Source organism: Entelurus aequoreus, linkage group LG02 (assembly GCF_033978785.1).
Source record: "Entelurus aequoreus isolate RoL-2023_Sb linkage group LG02, RoL_Eaeq_v1.1, whole genome shotgun sequence".
Classification (NCBI taxonomy): Eukaryota; Metazoa; Chordata; class Actinopteri; order Syngnathiformes; family Syngnathidae; genus Entelurus; species Entelurus aequoreus.
In genome coordinates, this window is record NC_084732.1 from 11,582,205 (window position 1) to 11,608,731 (window position 26,527).

A 26,527-nucleotide genomic window follows, 5' to 3' on the forward strand; every position below is an offset into this window, starting at 1 on the left:
AAGTGCTACAGTGTATTAAAAAAATAAAATAAAAAGATAATAAAAAACACAAAAAAATAAAAACTAGAACAGCCAAATAGCTAAAACTAGTATGCATATATCTAAAAAAGGCTTTTTTTTTTTTTTAAAAAGAAGGGTTTTTAAGCCTTTTTTAAAAGCATCCACAGTCTGTGGTGCCCTCAGGTGGTCAGGGAGAGCGTTCCACAGACTGGGAGCGGCGGAGCCCCATTGTTCGTAGCTTTGTCCTCGGAGGTTGGAGGACACCTGGATAGTAAAAGGTTGTGTATTCGTTTAAAGGGGAAGATATAAACATCCCATTAGTCTTTACTCCAGTGAGAGCAGACATAGTACAGTAAGTGATTGTTTTATTATGTTGGTATGTCTTAATTAGCACTTAGCAATACGGCTACATGATGACTCCGGTCGTTACAGTTTTGGTTCAACTCCATTCTTTGGTACCGTGGATCACAGTACACCGATTCATCGACTCAAGTCTGAGGTGGTCTTCTGGTGCTGGTCTACGTCTGATATCAATGGAAGAACTTTTAATGTTGCTTTGAACATGTCCAAGGTGTCACGTGGACTTCCCCAGGGCTCTGCACCGGGGCCGGTTTTCTTTCAAGTGGACCTGATGCCGCTTGGTCGGTTGATTCTTAGTTTCTTATCATTTCTATGCGGGTGATAAAACCGTATCGCTCCTCCAATGACCCGGAGTTTCACTGTTTACCTGAGTCCTTGGCATGTGTGTCCTGGATCAAAAACTGGTTGTCCTTGAATTCCCTCCAGATGAATTTGAACAAAACGGAGGAGACTCTGATTGGTCGGGATAAAAAAGATCCTCCTGATCTAGAACTCCCTTGGTCTTCTTGGTGAATCTGTTAAAAGCAGCCTCAGAAACCTTGGGCTTGTGTCGGATCAGTCAAGGTCTTTGGAAAGTCCCGGTCGTCCACTGAACCAAAAACAGTTTTTATCACCTTAGTGCATCTGTTTAGCACACAGCTTCTAAAACTTGTACATCATCCTCCTTATATTCAGGCTCAAAAATAGAAGTTTCTGGATCATCATTTGTCCCAAAGTAGTCTTTGTTGTCTCTCATCAAGTCTGCCATGATTAGTAGTCTTGTCGTTGTTGTTGAAGGGAAACGCAAATGTTGTGATGCTTAAACTGATCAAAATATGTAAATATCACATGTTGTTATGAATGTGACAGATACTACATTACATAAATACTTACAGTGAGTATATAAAACTTTGATGGATGCTTTTGAATGTTTTTTAGATCCTTTTAAAGGCGGAATAGAGTGACTCCTATTACCTCCATTGGTAGCTGACTTAGTGCATCTGTTTAGCACACAGCTTCTAAAACTTGTACATCATCCTCCTTATATTCAGGCTCAAAAATAGAAGTTTTTGGAACATCATTTGTCCGAAAGTAGTCTTTGTTGTCTCTCATCAAGTCTGCCATGATTAGTAGTCTTGTCATTGTCGTTGAAGGGAAACGCGAACGTTGTGATGCTTAAACTGATCAAAATATGTAAATATCACATGTTGTTATGAATGTGACAGATACTACATTACATAAATACTTACAGTGTGTACATAAAACTTTGATGGATGCTTTTGAATGTTTTTTAGATCCTTTTAAAGGCGGAATAGAGCGACTCCTTTTACCTCCATTGGTAACTGACTTAGTGCATCTGTTTAGCACACAGCTTCTAAAACTTGTACATCATCCTCCTTATATTCAGGCTCAAAAATAGACGTTTCTGGATCATCATTTGTCCCAAAGTAGTCTTTGTTGTCTCTCATCCAGTCTGCCATGATTAGTAGTCTTGTCGTTGTTGTTGAAGGGAAACGCGAACGTTGTGATGCTTAAACTGATCAAAATATGTAAATATCACATGTTGTTATGAATGTGACGGATACTACATTACATAAATACTTACAGTGTGTATACAAAACCTTGATGGATGCTTTTGAATGTTTTTTAGAGCCTTTTGTAGGCGGAATAGAGCGACTCCTATTACCTCCATTGGTAGCGAAATTTGCTAGCATTTATTCACAAGTTAGAATATATATAAAAAAATAAAAATAACGACCATTACTTTTACTGTTAACGAGTAATTTAAATACTTGAATTACTCGTACGCACGTTACAACGTGGCACGCTACTTTTGCTGCGGTCGTACGTCAACAAGATCGATGCAGGAAGTCACTTTCACCTCATGAAAGCAACAAAGCAGCACCTTACTCCAAGCAATCAAATAGAAGGAGGCAACATCACACAGCAAACAACACACGAGTAATGCTACTACCAGGGAATAACGAACAACAAAATCCATGACTGAAGTGACAAGCTTGCAAATTGTGGACAAGGGGACTACAGCTATGGAACTTGGCAACAGGCGCCGCCTTTTAAAGGCACACACACACACACACACTCTGCTCTCATGAAACGTCCCAACTGTATATGCCAGATATATATATATATATATATTTATATATATATATATATATATATATATATATACATATATATATATATATATATATATATATATATATATATATATATATATATATATATATATATATATATGTAACGCAATACTTCCTTGCCTTAATTATGTTTATTAAGGTGTATTTCCGTCAGTAATTCAATTACTTTTTGGGCCAAGTAACAACAACAAAACCATGATTACTGTTTTAAAGTCATTATATCCGCTACAAAACACTCGTTTCTTGGGTTGTCTCAAGCTAAATAGGCGACTAGGTTAGCAATTAGCATACCTGCTCCTGGCTCCCTGGCGTAACGTTCGGCCTCGTCCTCCAGTGATAACGCTACTTCAGACACTAAGACATATAGTTTATTGTAACTCAGGGGAGCAGCTCCAACTTTGTATGGACTTATCAGTCGGAGGTATTAGCGTACAGTACGTCATGGCGGCGTACAGTACGTGGTGGCGGCGTACAGTACGTGGTGGCGGCGTACAGTACGTGGTGGCGGCGTACAGTACTTGGTGGCGGCGTACAGTACGTGGTGGCGGCGTACAGTACTTGGTGGCGGCGTACAGTACGTGGTGGCGGCGTACAGTACGTGGTGGCGGCGTACAGTACGTGGTGGCGGCGTACAGTACGTGGTGGCGGCGTACAGTACGTGCCTACGTGGCTTCTTGTCTTTGGTTGGCATTTAGTCTCATCACGATTCAGGCTCTCCACAGACGGCGAGGAACATGAGCAGCACAGCGCATCGGTGTCTGCCTCTGCACTGTTGCCTTGGCAACTTTGGCAGACAGGATGTAACGTGTGTGTGTGTGTGTGTGTGTGTGTGTGTGTGTGTGTGTGTGTGTGTGTGTGTGTGTGTGTGTGTGTGTGTGTGTGTGTGTGTGCGACCTCTTGCTTTGTGTTGTCGGCATGACGGAGAAATGGCACAATCTGTGATATAAAAGCCGGAGGTGCACAATGTAGGATTGTGCCTGTGCTATGCGGGACATCACCATGGAGACACTCATTTACTGCACCTTTGTGTTGTGTGGCTGCTTACCTGTGAGTTTAGCCACGTTCTCAAACATGCAGGAGACTTTTTCAGACTTTTTCAGCGCATATTCAAAGAAACCACTTTTTTTTCCTGTTGTTTTTTTTTTTGGCGCAAAGATATATTTAGATATATGTGGAAAAAACTGTCAGAATAATTGTATTTGATAATAATTGTATAATTGTATTTGAACCTGACAAAAACAAACAACTTTAATATTATCATCCTTTGACCCAGTGTCCTCTGAAATGGACATTCATGTTAAGTATATAACTTCCTGAGAACAAACGTCCTCCAAAGTGGACATTTGTGTTGAGTTTATAATCTCCTAAAACCCAGCGTCCTCTGAAGTGACCAAAGCCTAACCCTAACCCTAACCCTAACCCTAACCCTAACCCTAACCCCAACCCCAACCCTAACCCCAACCCTAACCCTAACCCCAGCCCTAACCCTAACCAACCCTTTTTCTTTATGCCTAACCCTAACCCTAACCCCAACCCCAACTCCAACCCTAACCCTAACCCAAACCTAACCCCAGCCCTAACCCTAACCCTAACCCCAGCCCTAACCCTAGCCCTAGCCACCTATTTTTCTTTATGCCTAACCCTAACCCTAACCCCAACCCCAACCCTAACCCTAACCCCCCAACACCTAACCCTAAATCCTTACCATAAACCTAACCCTAACCCTAACCCTAACCCCAACCCTAACCCTAACCCTAACCCTAACCCCAACACTAAACCTAGCCCTAACCCTAACCCCAGCCCTAACCCTAACCCTAACCAACTCTTTTCTTTATGCCTAAACCTAAGCCTAACCCTAACCCCAACCCCAACCCTAACCCTAACCCCAGCCCTAACCCTAACCCTAACCCCAACCCTAACCCTAACCCTAACCCTAACCCAACCCTAACCCTAACTCTAAACCTAACCTTAACTCTAATCCTAACCCTAACCCTAACCCCAACCCTAACCCCAGCCCTAACCCCAGCCCTAACCCCAGCCCCAACACCTAGCCCTAACCAACTCTTTTTCTTTATGCCTAACCCTAACCCTAACCATAACCCTAACCCTAACCCCAACCCTAACCCCAGCCCTAACCCTAACCCTAACCCCAGCCCTAACCCTAGCCCTAACCAACTATTTTCCTTTATGCCTAACCTTAACCCTAACTCTAAACCTAACCCTAACTGTAACCCTAACCCTAACCCTCTAATCCTAACCCTAACCCTAACCCCAACCCCAACCCTAACCCCAGCCCTAAACCCAGCCCCAACACCAAGCCCTAACCAACTCTTTTTCTTTATGCCTAACCCTAACCCAAATCTAACCCCAACCCTAACCCCAGCCCTAACCCTAGCCCTAACCCCAGCCCTAACCCTAGCCCTAACCAACTATTTTCCTTTATGCCTATCCTTAACCCTAACTCTAAACTTAACCCTAACTCTAATCCTAACCGTAACCCCAACACCAACCCTAACCCCAACCCTAACCCCAGCCCTAACCTTAACCCTAACCCCAGCCCTAACCCTAGCCCTAACCAACTATTTTCCTTTATGCCTAACCCTAACCCTAACCCCAACCCCAACCCTAACCCCAACCCTAACCCTAACCCCAGCCCTAACCCTAACCCAACCCCAACCCTAACCCCAGGCCTAACCCTAACCCTAACCCCAGCCCTAACCCTAGCCCTAACCAACTCTTTTCCTTTATGCCTAACCCTAACCCTAAATCCCAACCCCAAACCCCAACCCTAACCCCAACCCCAACCCTAACCCTAACCCTAACCCCTCCCCCAACCCTAACCCTAACCCCAACCCTAACCCTAACCCTAACCCTAACCCTAACCCTAAATCCTTACCATAAACCTAACCCTAACCCTAACCCCTAACCCTAACCCTAACCCTAACCCTAACCCAGCCCTAACCCTAGCCCTAACCAACTATTTTCCTTTATGCCTAACCTTAACCCTAACTCTAAACTTAACCCTAACTCTAATCCTAACCCTAACCCCAACACCAACCCTAACCCCAACCCTAACCCCAGCCCTAACCCTAACCCTAACCCTAGCCCTAACCAACTATTTTCCTTTATGCCTAACCCTAACCCCAACCCCAACCCTAACCCCAACCCTAACCCTAACCCCAGCCCTAACCCTAACCCAACCCCAACCCTAACCCCAGGCCTAACCCTAACCCTAACCCCAGCCCTAACCCTAGCCCTAACCAACTCTTTTCCTTTATGCCTAACCCTAACCCTAAATCCCAACCCCAAACCCCAACCCTAACCCCAACCCTAACCCCAACCCCAACCCTAACCCTAACCCTAACCCCTCCCCCAACCCTAACCCTAACCCCAACCCTAACCCTAACCCTAACCCTAACCCTAAATCCTTACCATAAACCTAACCCTAACCCTAACCCCTAACCCTAACCCTAACCCTAACCCTAACCCTAACCCTAACCCCAGCCCTAACCCTAACCCTAACCCCAGCCCTAACCCTAGCCCTAACCAACTATTTTCCTTTATGCCTAACCCTAACCCCAACCCCAACCCTAACCCCAACCCTAACCCCAACCCTAACCCTAACCCCAGCCCTAACCCTAACCCCAACCCCAACCCTAACCCCAGGCCTAACCCTAACCCTAACCCCAGCCCTAACCCTAGCCCTAACCAACTATTTTCCTTTATGCCTAACCCTAACCCCAACCCCAACCCTAACCCCAACCCTAACCCTAACCCCAGCCCTAACCCTAACCCAACCCCAACCCTAACCCCAGGCCTAACCCTAACCCTAACCCCAGCCCTAACCCTAGCCCTAACCAACTCTTTTCCTTTATGCCTAACCCTAACCCTAAATCCCAACCCCAAACCCCAACCCTAACCCCAACCCTAACCCCAACCCCAACCCTAACCCTAACCCTAACCCCTCCCCCAACCCTAACCCCAACCCTAACCCTAACCCTAACCCTAACCCTAAATCCTTACCATAAACCTAACCCTAACCCTAACCCCTAACCCTAACCCTAACCCTAACCCTAACCCTAACCCCAGCCCTAACCCTAACCCTAACCCCAGCCCTAACCCTAGCCCTAACCAACTATTTTCCTTTATGCCTAACCCTAACCCCAACCCCAACCCTAACCCCAACCCTAACCCTAACCCCAGCCCTAACCCTAACCCCAACCCCAACCCTAACCCCAGGCCTAACCCTAACCCTAACCCCAGCCCTAACCCTAGCCCTAACCAACTCTTTTCCTTTATGCCTAACCCTAACCCTAAATCCCAACCCCAAACCCCAACCCTAACCCCAACCCTAACCCCAACCCCAACCCTAACCCTAACCCTAACCCCTCCCCCAACCCTAACCCTAACCCCAACCCTAACCCTAACCCTAACCCTAACCCTAACCCTAAATCCTTACCATAAACCTAACCCTAACCCTAACCCCTAACCCTAACCCTAACCCTAACCCTAACCCTAACCCCAGCCCTAACCCTAACCCTAACCCCAGCCCTAACCCTAGCCCTAACCAACTATTTTCCTTTATGCCTAACCCTAACCCCAACCCCAACCCTAACCCCAACCCTAACCCTAACCCCAGCCCTAACCCTAACCCCAACCCCAACCCTAACCCCAGGCCTAACCCTAACCCTAACCCCAGCCCTAACCCTAGCCCTAACCAACTATTTTCCTTTATGCCTAACCATAACCCTAAATCCCAACCCCAAACCCCAAACCCCAACCCTAACCCTAATCCTAACCCCAGCCCTAACCCTAACCCTAACCCTAACCCCAACCCTAACCCCAACCCTAACCCTAACCCTAACCACAGCCCTAACCCTAACCCCAACCCCAACCCTAACCCTAACCCCAACCCTAACCCTAACCCCAACCCTAACCCTAACCCTAACCACAGCCCTAACCCTAACCCCAACCCCAACCCCAACCCTAACCCTAACCCCAACCCTAACCCTAACCCTCTCATTATAAACTCAACACAAATGTCCACTCTGCTTGACACAAATGTCCACTTTGGAGGACGTTTGTTCTCAGGAAGTTGTATACTTAACATGAATGTCCACTTCAGAGGACGCTGGGTCTCTGGAGGTTATAAACTCAACACAAATGTCCACTTTGGAGGACGTTTGTTCTCAGGAAGTTGTATACTTAACATGAATGTCCACTTCAGAGGACGCTGGGTCTCTGGAGGTTATAAACATGACATGATAGTACAATGCTATATTCAACAAATGAATGCTCTAGAATGACAAAGTGAAAAAGGTTTTTCTTTTTAGAAATGTTAGCAAACGTATTAAAACCACCAGGCGGGCAGTAAAGCGTGGCAACGTCGACAAAAAGGCCGTGAATACTTACAGTCATGCACGTATTTATTTTTATTTCTAATACATTTGCGAGCATTTCTTAAGATAAACAAAAAACTTTTCACTTTGTCAATATGGGGAATTGTGTGTAGAATTTTGAGGATAAAAATGCAAAAAAAAGGCACTAAACGTGGCGAAAGTGAAGCGCTGTGAATACTTTCCGGGGATTCCTATTCGTCTGACACGTGAAACGTGACCAGTTGCAGGGGTGTGCTATCCACTTTGGCCGCCAGGTGGCAGTGGAGTGTCGAATGTCTTGTTTTGTGGGGAGTCCAACTTTGACCGCATTGTAAGTTGCTATGTGGAGTGGCGCTTTCCCTCGTTTTCAGCGGACTGCATGACAAAAATGATGAACAGGGGTGGGGCCTCATGAATCCCCTTCCGTACTGTATGCGACTATCTTGAATTGACCTCTCCCTGACCACCTGAGGGCACCACAGACTGTGGATGTTTTTAAAAAAGGCTTAAAAACCCTTTTTTTTTAAATGCCTTTTTTTTTTAGATATATGCATACTAGTCCTAGCTATTTGGCTGTTCTAGTTTTTGTTTTTATTTAGTTTTTTATTATCTTTTTATTTTGTTAATAGCACTTTGAGGTTGTTTACTCAATGTTAAGTGCTTTTTACAAATAAAATCTATTATTTTTATTATTAATTAAATACACATGTGATCTTTTTGACAGGGAATATGAAAAGGTGAGCCGTCACGCCTCCCCCCGCAAGCACACACACCCACACATCTTACCTATGTACAAGGAGGAGTCCTTCCTGTGGACGTGGTCGTCGATGTAGGACACCCCCAGGGGTTGCACAGGCGTGGCCCCGATGCCCAGCAGGACTTGGGCCCCGATCAGCAGCAGGTACATCATGTTGGTGCTGGCGCGGTCGCCGCATTTATACGCAGAGTCTTTGTTGTCCGAGCGGGTGCTGTTGGAGCACACGTCCCGGCCGTCCTCGGCGTGCCACGAGTCCCCGGCCTCGTACTCGTACTGGTGGGTCAAGAACTCGGGCAGAGCCGACAGCAGCGCCCCCAGCGCCATGACGATGCCGCCGCAGCCGATCAAGCGCGGCCGGTGGGCCTTGGCGCCGAAGTAGCTGACGAAGAGGATGAGGGCCAGGTTGCCGATCTCGAAGCTGCTGGCGATCACGCCCACGTCGGCGCTCTGCAGGTTGAAGCGTCTCTCCAGGGTGGTCAGCACGCTCACCTGGCGGGAGACAAAGTCCACGGGACAGACGGTGAAAAGTCGGGGGTGCACAGCGGACTGGGACACGTTAAAACTTGGCGCAGCGTTACGTCCACAATTCAAAATTGGTGAGCAAAAGCCGAGTGGTTCAAAATTCAGGGCAGAAACATTCCGTGCATAAAAATTCATTGTGTAAAAATTCTATATGAAAAAAATTCAGAGCCGAAAAAAAAATTTGTTTTGAAATTCAGCGTGTAAAAATCAGTGTATACAATTTTTGTGAAAAAAAAATAATTAATAAATTTTAAAAAAAATGATGCACGACAATTAATTGTGTAGAAATTCAATATCATTTTTTGTGAGTTTTTAAAAAAAATAATAAAACCAGTGTATACAAAATATGTTTAAAAAAAATTCATTGCAAACAAATTTTCATTGTGTAGAAATTGTGTAGAATAACAAATAGTGCAGAATTAATTGTGTAGAAATTCAATATATATTTTTTGAAGTTTTAAAATTCAGCGTGTAAAAATCAGTGTATACAATTTTTGTTTAAAAAAAATTTTAAAAAGAAAAAAATGATGCACGACAATTAATTGTGTAGAAATTCAATATCATTTTTGGTGAGTTTTTAAAAAAAATAATAAAATCAGTGTTTCAAAAAAAATTCAGTGCAAACAAATTTTCATTGTGTAGAAATTCAATATAAAAACAAGTTGGCGCAGAAAGAAATAGTCTTTTAAAATCCAGTGTGTAAAAATGCAGTGAGTGAAAATCAGTTTAAAATATTAGTGCGGTATAAAAATTCAGTAAAAAAATTAATTTGTTGTTGTTGTAGAAATTCAATTAAAAAAATGTAGTGCAGACAAAAGAATAGTGTTTTAAAATTCAGTGAGTAATAATCAGTGTATAAAAAAATGGTGTAAAAGAAATTCGAAAAATGTATTGTTTAAAAATTCAGTGCAAAAAAGAATTTTGCAGCAAAATTTGGTGCATAAAAATTGTGTATAAACTCAATACAAAACATTTGGTGCAGAAAAAAATTGTGTTTTAAAATTCAGTGTGTAACAAATAGTGCAGAATTAATTGTGTAGAAATTCAATATATATTTTTAGAAGTTTTAAAATTCAGCGTGTAAAAATCAGTGTATACAATTTTTGTGTAAAAAAATGGGAAAAAAAATTATGCACGACAATTAATTGTGTAGAAATTCAATATCATTTTTTATGAGTTTTTAAAAAAATTATAAAATCAGTGTTTCAAAAAAAATTCAGTGCAAACTAATTTTCATTGTGTAGAAATTCAATATAAAAACAAGTTGGCGCAGAAAGAAATAGTCTTTTAAAATCCAGTGTGTAAAAATGCAGTGAGTGAAAATCAGTTTAAAATTTTAGTGCAGTATAAAAATTCAGTAAAAAAAGTAATTTGTGCAGCAAAATGTGCTGCATACATTTTTTTTGTTGTGGAAATTCAATTAAAAAAATGTAGTGCAGACAAAAAAATAGTGTTTTAAAATTCAGTGTGTAAAAATCAGCGTATAAAAAAATGGTGTAAAAGAAATTCGAAAAATGTATTGTTTAAAAATTCAGTGCAAAAAAGAATATTGCAGCAAAATTTGGTGCATAAAAAAAAATGATGCACGACAATTAATTGTGTAGAAATTCAATATAATTTTTTTTATGAGTTTTAAAAAAAATTATAAAATCAGTGTTTAAAAAAAAATTCAATGCAAACAAATTTTCATTGTGTAGAAATTCAATATAAAAACAAGTTGGCGCAGAAAGAAATAGTCTTTTAAAATCCAGTGTGTAAAAATGCAGTGAGTGAAAATCAGTTTAAAATATTAGTGCAGTATAAAAATTCAGTAAAAAAATAATTTGTGCACATTTTTGTTGTTGTAGAAATTCAATTAAAAAAATGTAGTGCAGACAAAAAAATAGTGTTTTAAAATTTAGTGTGTAAAAATCAGCGTATAAAAAAATGGTGTAAAAGAAATTCGAAAAATGTATTGTTTAAAAATTCAGTGCAAAAAATAATATTGCAGCAAAATTTGGTGCATAAAAAAAAAAGATGGACGACAATTAATTGTGTAGAAATTCAATATAATTTTTTTATGAGTTTTAAAAAAAATAATAAAATCAGTGTTTAAAAAAAATTCAATGCAAACAAATTTTCATTGTGTAGAAAATTCAATATAAAAACAAGTTGGCGCAGAAAGAAATAGTCTTTTAAAATCCAGTGTGCAAAAATGCAGTGAGTGAAAATCAGTTTAAAATATTAGTGCAGTATAAAAATTCAGTAAAAAAATTAATTTGTGCAGCAAAATGTGCGGCATACATTTTTTTTTGGTAGAAATTCAATTTAAAAAATGTAGTGCAGACAAAAAAATAGTGTTTTAAAATTCAGTATGTAAAAATCTGTGTATAAAAAAATGGTGTAAAAGAAATTCGAAAAATGTATTGTTTAAAAATTCAGTGCAAAAAAGAATATTGCAGCAAAATTTGGTGCATAAAAATTGTGTATAAATTCAATACAAAACATTTGGTGCAGAAAAAAATGTGTTTTAAAATTCAGTGTGTAACAAATAGTGCAGAATTAATTGTGTAGAAATTCAATATTTTTTTTTTAAGTTTTAAAATTCAGCGTGTAAAAATCAGTGTATACAATTTTTGTTAAAAAAAATTGAAAAAAGAAAAAAATGATGCACGACAATTAATTGTGTAGAAATTCAAAATCATTTTTTATGCGTTTTAAAATTCAGTGAGTTAAAATCAGTGTATAAAAAAATGTTGTAAGAAAAAATTCAGTGCAACTAATTTTGGTGCATAACAATTCATTGTGTAGAAATTCAATATAAAAACAAGTTGGTGCAGAAAGGAATTGTCTTTTAAAATCCAGTGTGTAAAAATGCAGTGAGTGAAAATCAGTTTAAAATATTAGTGCAGAAAAATGTATTGTATAAAAATTCAGTTAAAAAAATATTTTGTGAAGCAAAACTTGCTGCATAAAAAAAATAGTGTAGAAATTCAATTTAAAAAATGTAGTGCAGACAAAAAAAAAATAGTGTTGTAAAATTCAGTGTGTAAAAATTGTGCAGAATTAATTGTGTAGAAATTCAATATATCTTTTTTTTAAATTTAAAATTCAGTGTGTAAAAATCAGTGTGTACAAATTTTGTGTAAAAAAGAAATTGGTGCATGATTGTGTAGACATTCAATATACAACTTTTTTAAAGTTTTTAAAAATCAGTGAGTTAAAATCTGTGTATAACAATTTGGTGTAAAAAAAATTCAGGCCAACACATTTTGGTGCATAACAATTCATTGTGTAGAAATTAATTGTGTAGAAATTCAATATAAAATTCATTGTGTAGAAATTCATTGTGTAGAAATTCAATATAAAAAATATTTGCTGCCGAAATAAAAATGTCTTTTAAAATCCAGTGTGTAAAGATTTAGTGAGTGAAAATTAGTTTGAAAAAATTAGTGCGGAAAAATTGATTGTATAAAAATTCAGTGCTAAAAATTAAGTCACTATAAAAAATTTGGTGCAAAAAAATAGGGTTTTAAAATTCATCGTGTAAAAATCAGTGTATACAAATTTTGTGTAAAAAAAAAAAGACTGGTGGATGATTGTGTAGAAATTCAATATATCTTTTGCTTAAGTTTTAAAATCCAGTGAGTTAAAATCAGTGTCTAAAAATTTGGTATAAAAAAATTCAATGTAATGTATAAAAATTGAATGTAAAAAAAGTTAGTGCAGCAAAACTTGCTGCATAAAAAACTGTGTGGAAATTCAATATGAAAAATTCAGTGCGGAAAAAAAATAGTGTTTTAAAATTCAACGTGTAAAAAAAAAAAAATCAGTGCAGAAAAGAAAAGGTGCAAAAAAATTATAAAAATTCAGTGTAAAAAAAAAAAACCAGAGTACAAAAATGTGTAAGAAAAATTCAGTACATAAATATTCTTTTAAGGACCAAAATTTCTGCACTGAATTTTTATATAATGATATTTTTACTGACTGAATTTTTAACTGATTTTTAAAAACACATTTTGCTCACACATTTTTCATTCAATGAAATGAAATTTGATGCAACAAAATGAAGAATTTAAATGCAAAAAATGGAAAGGGTTAGGGTTAGGGTTAGGGTTAGGGTTAGGGTTAGGGGTTAGGGGTTAGGGTACCCTAACCCAAAAGGAAGGTTTGGTAGAAAAGACACAAACGTCTTCCCTGGGTGGGTAAGTGGCCACACCTTGTCAGCACAGTCACTTCCTGGCCTGTCAATCAAAGCTGACCCAGGTGCTCCTAATGAGCAGCGAGTCGCCGTGACAACGTTTGAGACAGCTGCGTCGCACATGTCCAGTCAACCAACTGTCACGTTGGAAGGTGTCCACCCACGTCTTGTCAATAGGCTGGTGTGCCACAGGTGTGGAGTGGGGGTCAGGTGTGGAAGGTGTCCACCCACGTCTTGTCAATAGGCTGGTGTGCCACAGGTGTGGAGTGGGGCGGGGGGTCAGGTGCGGAGGAGACACACTTGTCCACTCCCACACCTTCTTTACCGAGACAATTGTCATCCTGGAGGAGTGTTTGTGCACCTTTTGTTGTGGCAAACTTCATTTCTTAGTGCTCTCATGTCTAATCAACAGTCCACTTGTGATTGATGTTGTATTGCTTCTCTTTACCGCATTGGCCTGTTTTTGTCTTTTTGTTGTTGTTGTCGTCATTCAGTTTTTGCCATCCATCAACTGACATTCTCATCCGTTACATCGCTTGTCTGCCCTAATCCTCCAAATAGGTGTCTATAAAACTGTTATAAGTACACCTCTGCATAACATTGAAGAAAACAAAAATGAAAGCAATATACATCAAATTACAACAAAAGACTAACTATTTTTATTTTATAATGCAGCTGGACCCTGAAAGGGACAAGCGGTAAAAAAATGAATGTATACTTATTTTCATTTCTTTTGTTTTCAGTCTGTTACAGAAAAGGTTTAAATATAATTTCCATTTGCTTAAAAATACATTTAAAAAAAAAACCTTATTTAAACTATATACTTGTTTTGATTAACTTGAACTATGTGGCACTGAAACATACAATGAAATAAACTCAATAAAGAATAAATCATTTGAATTAAACAGTAATAAAATATATATAGCTCAAAACAAAAATCTATTTTGCTGATTTTTATCTTTTTTTTAAAAAAAAATCAAAATGAGGAAGTGAGAATTAAAGGCCTACTGAAATGAATTTTTTTTTTATTTAAACGGGGATAGCAGATCTATTCTATGTGTCATACTTGATCATTTCGCGATATTGCCATATTTTTGCTGAAAGGATTTAGTATAGAACAACGACGATAAAGATTGCAACTTTTGGTATCTGATAAAAAAAAGGCTTGCCCCTACCGGAAGTAGCGTGACGTAGTCAGTTGAACATATACGCAAAGTTCCCTATTGTTTACAATGATGGCCGCATGAAGTGAGAGAGATTCGGACCGAGAAAGCGACAATTTCCCCATTAATTTGAGCGAGGATGAAAGATTTGTGGATGAGTAAAGTGCAAGTGAAGGACTAGTGGGGAGTTGAAGCTATTCAGATAGGGAAGATGCTGTGAGAGGCGGGGGTGACCTGATATTCAGCTGGGAATGACTACAACAGTAAATAAACACAAGACATATATATACTCTATTAGCCACAACACAACCAGGCTTATATTTAATATGCCACAAATTAATCCTGCATAAAAACACCTACGTGTTTGTTATGCTAGCTCCTCTGCTAGCTCCTAGCTCCATAGAACACGCCAATACAATTCAAACACCTGATCAACACACACAATCACTCAGCCCAAAAGACCGTTCACCTAACCCAAGGTTCATAAAGCTTATATATTTTAAAAAAGTTACGTACATACGCAAAAAAAAGTTGCGCACATACGGTCAAGCGATCAAATGTTTAGAAGCCAAAGCTGCATACTCACAGTAGCACGTCTGCGTCTTTGTCATCCAAATCAAAGTAATCCTGGTAAGAGTCTGTGTTGTCCCAGTTCTCTACAGGCGTCTGTGTATCCAAGTCAAAAGTCCTCCTGGTTAGAGTCTCTGTTATCCGAGTTCTTCCATCTTGACTGCATCTTTCGGGAATGTAAACAAAGAAGCGCCGGCTGTATACTGTTGTGGCTGACTACGTTCGAAAAATACGTCCATTTCGCACCGACAACTTTCTTCTTTGCTTGCTCAGCTTCCTTCTCCATAATGCAATGAACATGATTGCAACAGATTCACGAACACAGATGTCCAGAATACTGTGGAATTATGAAATGAAAACAGAGCTTTTTCGTATTGGCTTCAATGTGGAAGGCATACCCGTGTTCCCCGGTCTACGTCACGCGCATACGTCATCCTCAGAGGCGTTTCGAACCGGAAGTTTAGTGGCAAATTTAAAATGTCACTTTATAAGTTAACCCGGCCGTATTGGCATGTGTTATAATGTTAAGATGTCATCATTGATATATAAACTATCAGACTGCGTGGTCGCTAGTAGTGGCTTTCAGTAGGCCTTTAATGATGACAATGATCACATTTTGTAGTGCACAGCTTTTCCAAATTACGGCTTTGAAGCATGATACTGATAAAGCATATCCCCCATATATATATATATATATATATATATATATATATATATATATATATATATATATATATATATATATATATATATATATATATATATATATATTAGGAATGTCTGATAATATCGGCCTGCCGATAAATGCGTTAAAATGTAATATCGGAAATTATCGGTATCGTTTTTTTTTATTATCGGTATCGTTTTTTTTTTGTTTTTTTAAAAAAAATTAAATCAACATAAAAAACACAAGATACACTTACAATTAATGCACCAACCCAAAAAACTTCCCTCCTCATTCACACAAAAGGGTTGTTTCTTTCTGTTATTAATATTCTGCTTCCTACATTATATATCAATATATATCAATACAGTCTGCAAGGGATACAGTCCGTAAGCACACATGATTGTGCGTGCTGCTGCTCCACTAATAGTACTAACCTTTAACACTTCATTTTACTCATTTTCATTCATTACTAGTTTCTATGTAACTGTTTTTATATTGTTGTACTTTCTTTTTTATTCAAGAAAATGTTTTCAATTTATTTATCTTATTTTATTTTATAAATTTTTTTTAAAAGTACCTTATCTTCACCATACCTGGTTGTCCAAATTAGGCATAATAATGTGTTAATTCCACGACTGCATATATCGGTTGATATCGGTATCGGTTGATATCGGTATCGGTAATGAAAGAGTTGGACAATATCGGAATATCGGCAAAAAGCCATTATCGGACATCCCTAATATATATATATATATATATATATATATATATATATATATATATATATATATATATATATATATATATATATATATATATATATATATATATATATATATATATATATATATATATATATATATATATATATATATATATATATTATACATACACATATACAAACACATATATATACACATTAATATATATATATATACATATATACACATACATATACATACGTATATATACATACACATACATACACATAAATATATATATATACATACTGTATATATACATATATAAATACATATACACACACATACATACACATAAATATATATATATACATACTGTATATATACATATATAAATACATATATACACATACATATACAAACCCCGTTTCCATATGAGTTGGTAAATGGTGTTAGATGTAAATATAAACAGAATACAATGATTTGCTAATCTTTTTCAAGCCATATTCAGTTGAATATGCTACAAAGACAACATATTTCATGTTCTAACTCATCAACTTTATTTAGTTTTGCAAATAATCATTAACTTTATAATTTGATGGCAGCAACACGTGCCAAAGAAGTTGTGAAAGGTGGCAATAAATACTGATAAAGTTGAGGAATGCTCATCAAAGACTTATTTGGAACATCCCACAGGTGTGCAGGCTAATTGGGAACAGGTGGGTGCCATGATTGGGTATAAAAGTAGATTCCATGAAATGCTCAGTCATTCACAAACAAGGATGGGGCGAGGGTCACCACTTTGTCAACAAATGCCTGAGCAAATTGTTGAACAGTTTAAGAACAACATTTCTCAAGCAGCTATTGCAAGGAATTGAGGGATTTCACCATCTACGCTCCGTAATATCATCAAAGAGAATGTGGAGAAATCACTGCAGGTAAGCAGCTAAGCCCGTGACCTTCCATCCCTCAGGCTGTACTGCATCAACATCAGTGTGTAAAGGATATCACCACATGGAACACTTCAGAAACCCACTGTCAGTAACTACAGTTGGTCGCTACATCTGTAAGTGCAAGTTAAAACTCTCCTATGCGAGGCGAAAACCGTTTATCAACAACACCCGGAAACGCCGTCGGCTTGGCTGGGCCTGAGCTCATCTAAGATGGACTGATGCAAAGTGGAAAAGTGTTCTGTGGTCTGACGAGTCCACATTTCTAATTGTTTTTGGAAACTGTGGACGTCAAAGAGGAAAAGAACCATCCGGATTGTTCTAGGGTGAAAGTGTAAAAGGCAGCATGTGTGATGGTATGGGGGTGTATTAGTGTGTGATGGTATGGGGGTGTATTAGTGTGTGATGGTATGGGGGTGTATTAGTGTGATGGTATGGGGGTGTATTAGTGTGTGATGGTATGGGGGTGTATTAGTGTGTGATGGTATGGGGGTGTATTAGTGTGTGATGGTATGGGGGTGTATTAGTGTGTGATGGTATGGGGGTGTATTAGTGTGTGATGGTATGGGGGTGTATTAGTGTGTGATGGTATGGGGGTGTATTAGTGTGATGGTATGGGGGTGTATTAGTGTGTGATGGTATGGGGGTGTATTAGTGTGTGATGGTATGGGGGTGTATTTGTGTGTGATGGTATGGGGGTGTATTAGTGTGTGATGGTATGGGGAAGTATTAGTGTGATGGTATGGGGGTGTATTAGTGTGTGATGGTATGGGGGTGTATTAGTGTGTGATGGTATGGGGGTGTATTAGTGTGTGATGGTATGGGGGTGTATTAGTGGCCAAGACATGGGTAACTTACACATCTGTGAAGGCACCATTAATGCTGAAAGGTACATACAGCTTTTGGAGCAACATATGTTGTTATCATGGACGCCCCTGCTTATTTTAGCAAGACAATGCCAAGCCAGGTGTTACATCAACGTGGCTTCATAGTAAAAGAGTGCGGGTACTACAACTAACCTGAGAAGTACACTGATGTATATTATTTAACTACAACTAACCTGAGAAGTACACTGATGTATATTCTTGAACTACAACTAACCTGAGAAGTACACTGATGTATATTCTTTAACTACAACTAACCTGAGAAGTACACTGATGTATATTCTTTAACTACAACTAACCTGAGAAGTACACTGATGTATATTCTTTAACTACAACTAACCTGAGAAGTACACTGATGTATATTCTTTAACTACAACTAACCTGAGAAGTACACTGATGTATATTCTTTAACTACAACTAACCCGAGAAGTACACTGATGTATATTCTTTAACTACAACTAACCTGAGAAGTACACTGATGTATATTCTTTAACTACAACTAACCCGAGAAGTACACTGATGTATATTCTTGAACTACAACTAACCTGAGAAGTACACTGATGTATATTCTTGAACTACAACTAACCTGAGAAGTACACTGATGTATATTCTTGAACTACAACTAACCTGAGAAGTACACTGATGTATATTCTTTAACTACAACTAACCTGAGAAGTACACTGATGTATATTCTTTAACTACAACTAACCTGAGAAGTACACTGATGTATATTCTTTAACTACAACTAACCTGAGAAGTACACTGATGTATATTCTTGAACTACAACTAACCCGAGAAGTACACTGATGTATATTCTTTAACTACAACTAACCCGAGAAGTACACTGATGTATATTCTTTAACTACAACTAACCCGAGAAGTACACTGATGTATATTCTTAAACTACAACTAACCTGAGAAGTACACTGATGTATATTCTTTAACTACAACTAACCTGAGAAGTACACTGATGTATATTCTTTAACTACAACTAACCCGAGAAGTACACTGATGTATATTCTTTAACTACAACTAACCCGAGAAGTACACTGATGTATATTCTTTAACTACAACTAACCTGAGAAGTACACTGATGTATATTCTTGAACTACAACTAACCTGAGAAGTACACTGATGTATATTCTTTAACTACAACTAACCTGAGAAGTACACTGATGTATATTCTTGAACTACAACTAACCTGAGAAGTACACTGATGTATATTCTTGAACTACAACTAACCTGAGAAGTACACTGATGTATATTCTTGAACTACAACTAACCTGAGAAGTACACTGATGTATATTCTTGAACTACAACTAACCTGAGAAGTACACTGATGTATATTCTTGAACTACAACTAACCTGAGAAGTACACTGATGTATATTCTTGAACTACAACTAACCCGAGAAGTACACTGATGTATATTCTTGAACTACAACTAACCTGAGAAGTACACTGATGTATATTCTTGAACTACAACTAACCCGAGAAGTACACTGATGTATATTCTTGAACTACAACTAACCCGAGAAGTACACTGATGTATATTCTTGAACTACAACTAACCTGAGAAGTACACTGATGTATATTCTTTAACTACAACTAACCTGAGAAGTACACTGATGTATATTCTTGAACTACAAGTAACCTGAGAAGTACACTGATGTATATTCTTGAACTACAACTAACCTGAGAAGTACACTGATGTATATTCTTGAACTACAACTAACCTGAGAAGTACACCGATGTATATTCTTGAACTACAACTAACCTGAGAAGTACACTGATGTATATTCTTTAACTACAACTAACCTGAGAAGTACACTGATGTATATTCTTGAACTACAACTAACCTGAGAAGTACACTGATGTATATTCTTGAACTACAACTAACCTGAGAAGTACACTGATGTATATTCTTGAACTACAACTAACCTGAGAAGTACACTGATGTATATTCTTTAACTACAACTAACCTGAGAAGTACACTGATGTATATTCTTGAACTACAACTAACCTGAGAAGTACACTGATGTATATTCTTTAACTACAACTAACCTGAGAAGTACACGGATGTATATTCTTGAACTACAACTAACCTGGCCTGGACTACTTTTAGTGGCTTTAATAAACAAAACATTCTTCTATGGAAGTTTTTCTTGCTTTTTCCCAAGCTGCCGCAAATTAGGCTTTGCACCTGTTTGAACAATCAGAGGCAGGAGAAGGAGAAGGAGAATGAGAAGGAGAAGGAGAAGGAGAAGGAGAGGGAGAAGGAGAGGGAGAAGGAGAAGGTGAAGGAGAAGGAGAAGGAGAAGGAGAAGGAGAAGGAGAGGGAGAAGGAGAGGGAGAAGGAGAAGGAGAAGGAGAGGGAGAGGGAGAAGGAGAAGGTGAAGGTGAAGGAGAAGGAGAGGGAGAAGGAGAAGGAGAAGGAGAAGGAGAAGGAGAAGGAGAAGGAGAAGGAGAGGGAGAAGGAGAAGGTGAAGGTGAAGGAGAAGGAGAGGGAGAAGGAGAAGGAGAAGGAGAAGGAGAAGGAGAAGGAGAAGGAGAAGGAGAGGGAGAAGGAGAAGGAGAAGGAGAGGGAGAAGGAGAAGGTGAAGGTGAAGGAGAAGGAGAAGGAGAAGGAGAAGGTGAAGGAAAAGGAGAGGGAGAAGGAGAAGGAGAAGGAGAGGGAGAAGGAGAAGGTGAAGGTGAAGGAGAAGGAGAGGGAGAAGGAGAAGGAGAAGGTGAAGGAGAAGGAGAAGGAGAAGGAGAAGTAGAAGGACAGGGAGAAGGAAAATGTGAAGGAGAAGGAGAAGGTGAAAGAGAAGATGAAGGAGAAGGAGAAGGAGAAAGAGAGGGAGAAGGAGAAGGTGAAGGAGAAGGAGAAGGAGAAGGAGAAGTAGAAGGACAGGGAGAAGGAAAAGGTGAAGGAGAAGGAGAAGGTGAAAGAGAAGATGAAGGAGAAGGAGAAAGAGAGGGAGAAGGAGAAGGAGAAGGAGAAAGAGAGGGAGAAGGAGAAGGTGAAGGAGAAGGAGAGGGAGAAGGAGAAGGTGAAGGAGAAGGAGAAGGTGAAGGAGAAGGAGAAGGAGAAGGAGAGGGAGAAGGAGAAGGTGAAGGAGAAGGTGAAGGAGAAGGTGAAGGAGAAGGAGAAGGAGAAGGAGAAGGTGAAGGAGAAGGAGAAGGTGAAGGAGAAGGTGAAGGAGAAGGTGAAGGAGAAGGTGCACCCTGCAGCTTGTGGCTGTTTGCTAAACAACAACAACAACAACAACAACAACAACAACAACAACAACAACAACAACAACAACAACAACAACAACATTAACAACAACAACAACATTAACAACAACAACAACATTAACAACAACAACAACATTAACATTAACAACAACAACAACAACAACAACATTAACAACAACAACAACAACAACAACAACATTAACATTAACATTAACAACAACATGGCAGCGTGCGCGTGGCGTTGGTGCAAAGGCCTCATCTCTCCGCCAATCACAAGGCGCCAATGGCAGCTTGTCATGTGCGGACCAGCGTGGCCTTGTCGCGGTGAAGGACGACCGTGAGGATGACGGCGGAGGGGAGGAGGGGAGGAGGGGAGGAGGGGAGGAGGGGAGGAGTGTGCACTCACCAGGTACGCGCCCACCGTGCCCTGAGCCAACATGAGCGCGCATTCCGCCACCAGGAAGATCTTGATGTTGGAGAAGCATGACGTCTTCTTCTGGCTGACGTCATCCTGCTCCGGCTCGTCGCTGCTGATGCGCTCCGTGCACACCGCATCTCTCACCTGCATCCTGCGGCCTCAGGCGGCTCCGCGACGGCTCGTCGACGTCGGCGGCTCCGGTCCGGCGGAGATCATCCGGTTCCGTTGCGGGGGGGGGGAGAGGAAGAGGAGGAGGTGGGGGGAGGAGGAAGAGGGGAGGGGGGGAGCGACTCTCCCTGCTTTCAGAGACGCCGATGTCCGCTCCGCATGGCGGCCACCTTAACGAGTGCGGTGCGTGATGGGCTGCGTGCGCGCGTCGGTCACGGATGGTCGACGCACGAACATCCGCAATGTTGCATCTTCCTGCGTCCTCGTGGACCCGCTAGCGACTCGACTGGTCCGGCCTGCTCCTCGCCGCATCTCTGCGTCCTGCAGGCGGCGGGGAGGAGCCACGATGACGACGAGGCTCCGCCCACTCGGCGACACGTGCTGAGCGCGTGTCTCCTCTTCCTCTGTCATCATCATCATCATCATCATCATCCTCGCCATCGTCCTCGTAAAACATTTTCTGTCAAAAACTGGAAGAACAAACACATTTATCCACGAAAATGCTCTTTTACTTCCAGCCTTTCGCTGGCCACTTCAATGGGTGGTGGGCCGAATAAAATGAGAGGCAGACCACGGTAAAATGAAATGACAGGTCACAACAAATGTATGTGTCGGGCCACAATAAAATTATATGGCAGGTCACGACAAATGTATGTGTCAGGCCACCATAAAATGATATGGCAGGTCATGACAAAATTATGTGTCAGGCCACTATGAAATGAAATGACAAGACAAGTCACAACAAATGTATGTGTCAAGCCACAATAAAATGATATGGCAGGTCATGACAAATGTATGTGTCGGGTCACTATGAAATTAAACGGCAGGTCACGACAAAATTATGTGTCGGGCCACTATAAAATTAAATGACAAGACAAGCCACAACAAATGTATGTGTCAGGCCACAATAAAAAGATATTGCAGGTCATGACAAAATTATGTGTCAGGCCGTTATGAAATGAAATGACAAGACAAGTCACAACAAATGTATGTGTCAGGCCACAATAAAATGATATGGCAGGTCACGACAAAATTATGTGTCAGGCCACGATAAAATGAAATGACAAGTCACGACAAAATTATATGTCGGGCCACAATAAAATGATATAGCAGGTCATGACAAAATTATGTGTCGGGCCACAATAAAATTAAATGACAAGACACGACAAAATTATATGTCGGGCCACGATACAATTAAATGACTAGTCACGACAAATGTATGTGTCGGGCCACAATAAAATGAAATGACAAGTCACAACAAATGTATGTGTCGGGCCACAATAATATGAAATGACAAGTCACAACAAATGTATGTGTCGGGCCACCATAAAATGAAATGACAAGTCACAACAAAATTATGTGTCGGGCCACGATCAAATGAAATGACAAGTCACGACAAATGTATGTGTCGGGCCACAATAAAATTATATGGCAGGTCATGATAAATGTATGTGTCAGGCCAACATTAAATGAAATGACAAGTCACAACAAAATTATGTGTCGGGCCACGATAATATGAAATGACAAGTCACAACAAATGTATGTGTCGGGCCACCATAAAATGAAATGACAAGTCATGACAAAATTATGTGTCGGGCCACAATCAAATGAAATGACAAGTCACGACAAATGTATGTGTCGGGCCAAAATAAAATTATATGGCAGGTCATGATAAATGTATGTGTCAGGCCAACATTAAATGAAATGACAAGTCACAACAAATGTATGTGTAGGGCCACAATCAAATGAAATGACAAGTCACGACAAATGTATGTGTCAGCCACTATAAAATGAAATGGCAGGTCATGATAAATGTATGTGTCAGGCCAACATTAAATGAAATGACAAGTCACAACAAATGTATGTGTCGGGCCACAATAAAATTATATAGCAGGTCATGACAAAACTATGTGTCGAGCCACGATAAAATGAAATGACTAGTCACGACAAATGTATGTGTCGGGCCACAATCAAATGATATGACAAGTCACGACAAATGTATGTGTAGGGCCACAATAAAATTAAATGGCAGGTCATGATAAATGTATGTGTCAGGCCACTTTGAAATGAAATGACGAGTCACAAAAAATGTATGTGTCGGGCCGCAATAAAATGAAGTGACAAGTCACATCAAAATTATGTGTCGGGCCACAATTAAATGAAATGACAAGTCACGACAAATGTATGTGTCGGGCCACAATAAAATGAAATGGCAGGTCATGACAAAATTATGTTTCGGGCCACAATAAATGAAATGACAAGTCACACAAAATTATATGTCGGGCCACTATACAATTAAATGACTAGTCACGACAAATGTATGTGTCGGGCCACAATAAAATGAAATGACAAGTCACGACAAAATTATGTGTCGGGCCACAATAAAATAAAATGACAAGTCACAACAAATGTATGTGTCGGGCCACGATAAAATAAAATGACAAGTCACAACAAATGTATGTGTCCGGCCACAATAAAATGATATGGCGGACTACCTAAAAATTATGTGTCGGGCCACAATAAAATAAAATGACAAGTCACAACAAATGTATGTGTCGGGCCACAATAAAATGATATGGCGGACTACCTAAAAATTATGTGTCGGGCCACAATAAAATAAAATGACAAGTCACAACAAATGTATGTGTCGGGCCACAATAAAATGATATGGCGGACTACATAAAAATGATGTGGCGTGGCACATTGAAATGAAGTGGTGGACCACATAAAATTATGTGGAGGGCAGCATTTCAATAACTTGGCAGAGCGCATTAGAATTATGCTGTGGGCCGTTTTAAAATTAAGATAAAATCCACAATAAAATGATATGGCGTACCACAATAATAGGATGTGGAAGGTTTGTACAAAATTATGTGGCAGGCTACAAAATTATGTGGCAGGCTACTCTAATGATATGGTGGGCCACAATAAAATACTGTGGCGGGCCACATCAAAATTATGTGTTGAGCCACAATAAAATGATTTGGCAGACTACATAAAACAGATGTGGCAGGGCACAATAAAATAATGTGGTGGGCCACGACAAAATTATGAGTCAGGCCACTATAAATTAAGTGGCGTACCACGATAAAATGACATGGCAGGTCACAACAAATTTATAAGTCGGGCCCCAATAAATGCTGTGACGTACCACAATAAAATGAAATGACAGGTCATGATAAATTTATGTGTCGGGCCACAATAAAATGAAGTGGCGGACTATGTAAAAATGACATGGCGTGGCACGTTAAAATGATATGGCGGGCCACTATAAAATGAAGTGGGGGACTATGTAAAAATGATGTGGCGTGGCACGTTAAAATGATATGGCAAGCCAACACAAAATTATGTGTCGAGCCACAATAAATGATGTGACGTACCACAATAAAATTAAATGGCAGGTCATGATAAATTTATGTGTCGGGCCACAATAAAATAAATTGGCGAACTATGTAAAAATGATATGGCGGGCCACTACAAAATTATGTGTCGGGCCACAATAAATGATGTGACGTACCACGATAAAATTAAATGGCAGGTCATGATAAATTTATGTGTCGGGCCACAATAAAATAAATTGGCGAACTACGTAAAAATGATGTTGCGTGGCACGTTAAAATGATGTGGCGGGCCAAATCAAAATTATGTGTTGAGCCACAATAAAATGATTTGGCAGACTACATAAAACAGATGTGGCAGGGCACAATAAAATAATGTGGTGGGCCACAACAAAATTATGAGTCAGGCCACAATAAATTAAGTGGTGTACCACCATAAAATGAAATGACAGGTCACAACAAATTTATAAGTCGGGCCCTAATAAATGCTGTGACGTACCACAATAAAATGAAATGACAGGTCATGATAAATTTATGTGTCGGGCCAAAATAAAATGAAGTGGCGGACTACGTAAAAATGACATGGCGTGGCACGCTAAAATGATATGGCGGGCCACTATAAAATGAAGTGGCGGACTATGTAAAAATGATGTGGCGTGGTACGTTAAAATGATATGGCGGGCCACTACAAAATTATGTGTCGGGCCACAATAAATGATGTGACGTACCACAATAAAATTAAATGGCAGGTCATGATAAATTTATGTGTCGGGCCACAATAAAATTAATTGGCGAACTATGTAAAAATGATATGGTGGGCCACTACAAAATTATGTGTCGGGCCACAATAAATGATGTGACGTACCACGATAAAATTAAATGGCAGGTCATGATAAATTTATGTGTCGGGCCACAATAAAATGAAGTGACGGACTACGTAAAAATGATGTGGCGTGGCACGTTAAAATGATATGGCGGGCCACTATAAAATTTAGTGGCGGACTATGTAAAAATGATGTGGCGTGGCACGTTAAAATGATATGGCGGGCCACTACAAAATTATGTGTCGGGCCACAATAAATGATGTGACGTACCACAATAAAATTAAATGGC

At 39.6% G+C, this 26,527-nt stretch overlaps 1 protein-coding gene across 1 annotated transcript in view; it reads right to left on the minus strand.

Annotated features, from left to right (window-relative positions):
* Window positions 1-22,373, minus strand: part of LOC133662301 (solute carrier organic anion transporter family member 3A1-like) — a 56,269-nt gene extending 33,896 nt beyond the window's left edge. The window contains exons 1-2 of the mRNA XM_062066191.1: window positions 21,897-22,373; window positions 8,663-9,122 (exon numbers count right to left, since the gene is read on the minus strand). Of these exons, the coding sequence (XP_061922175.1) occupies window positions 8,663-9,122; window positions 21,897-22,058 (622 nt within the window). The 5' untranslated portion in view covers window positions 22,059-22,373. The remainder of the gene's footprint in view (window positions 1-8,662; window positions 9,123-21,896) is intronic.
* Between the last annotated feature and the right edge of the window lie 4,154 nt (window positions 22,374-26,527).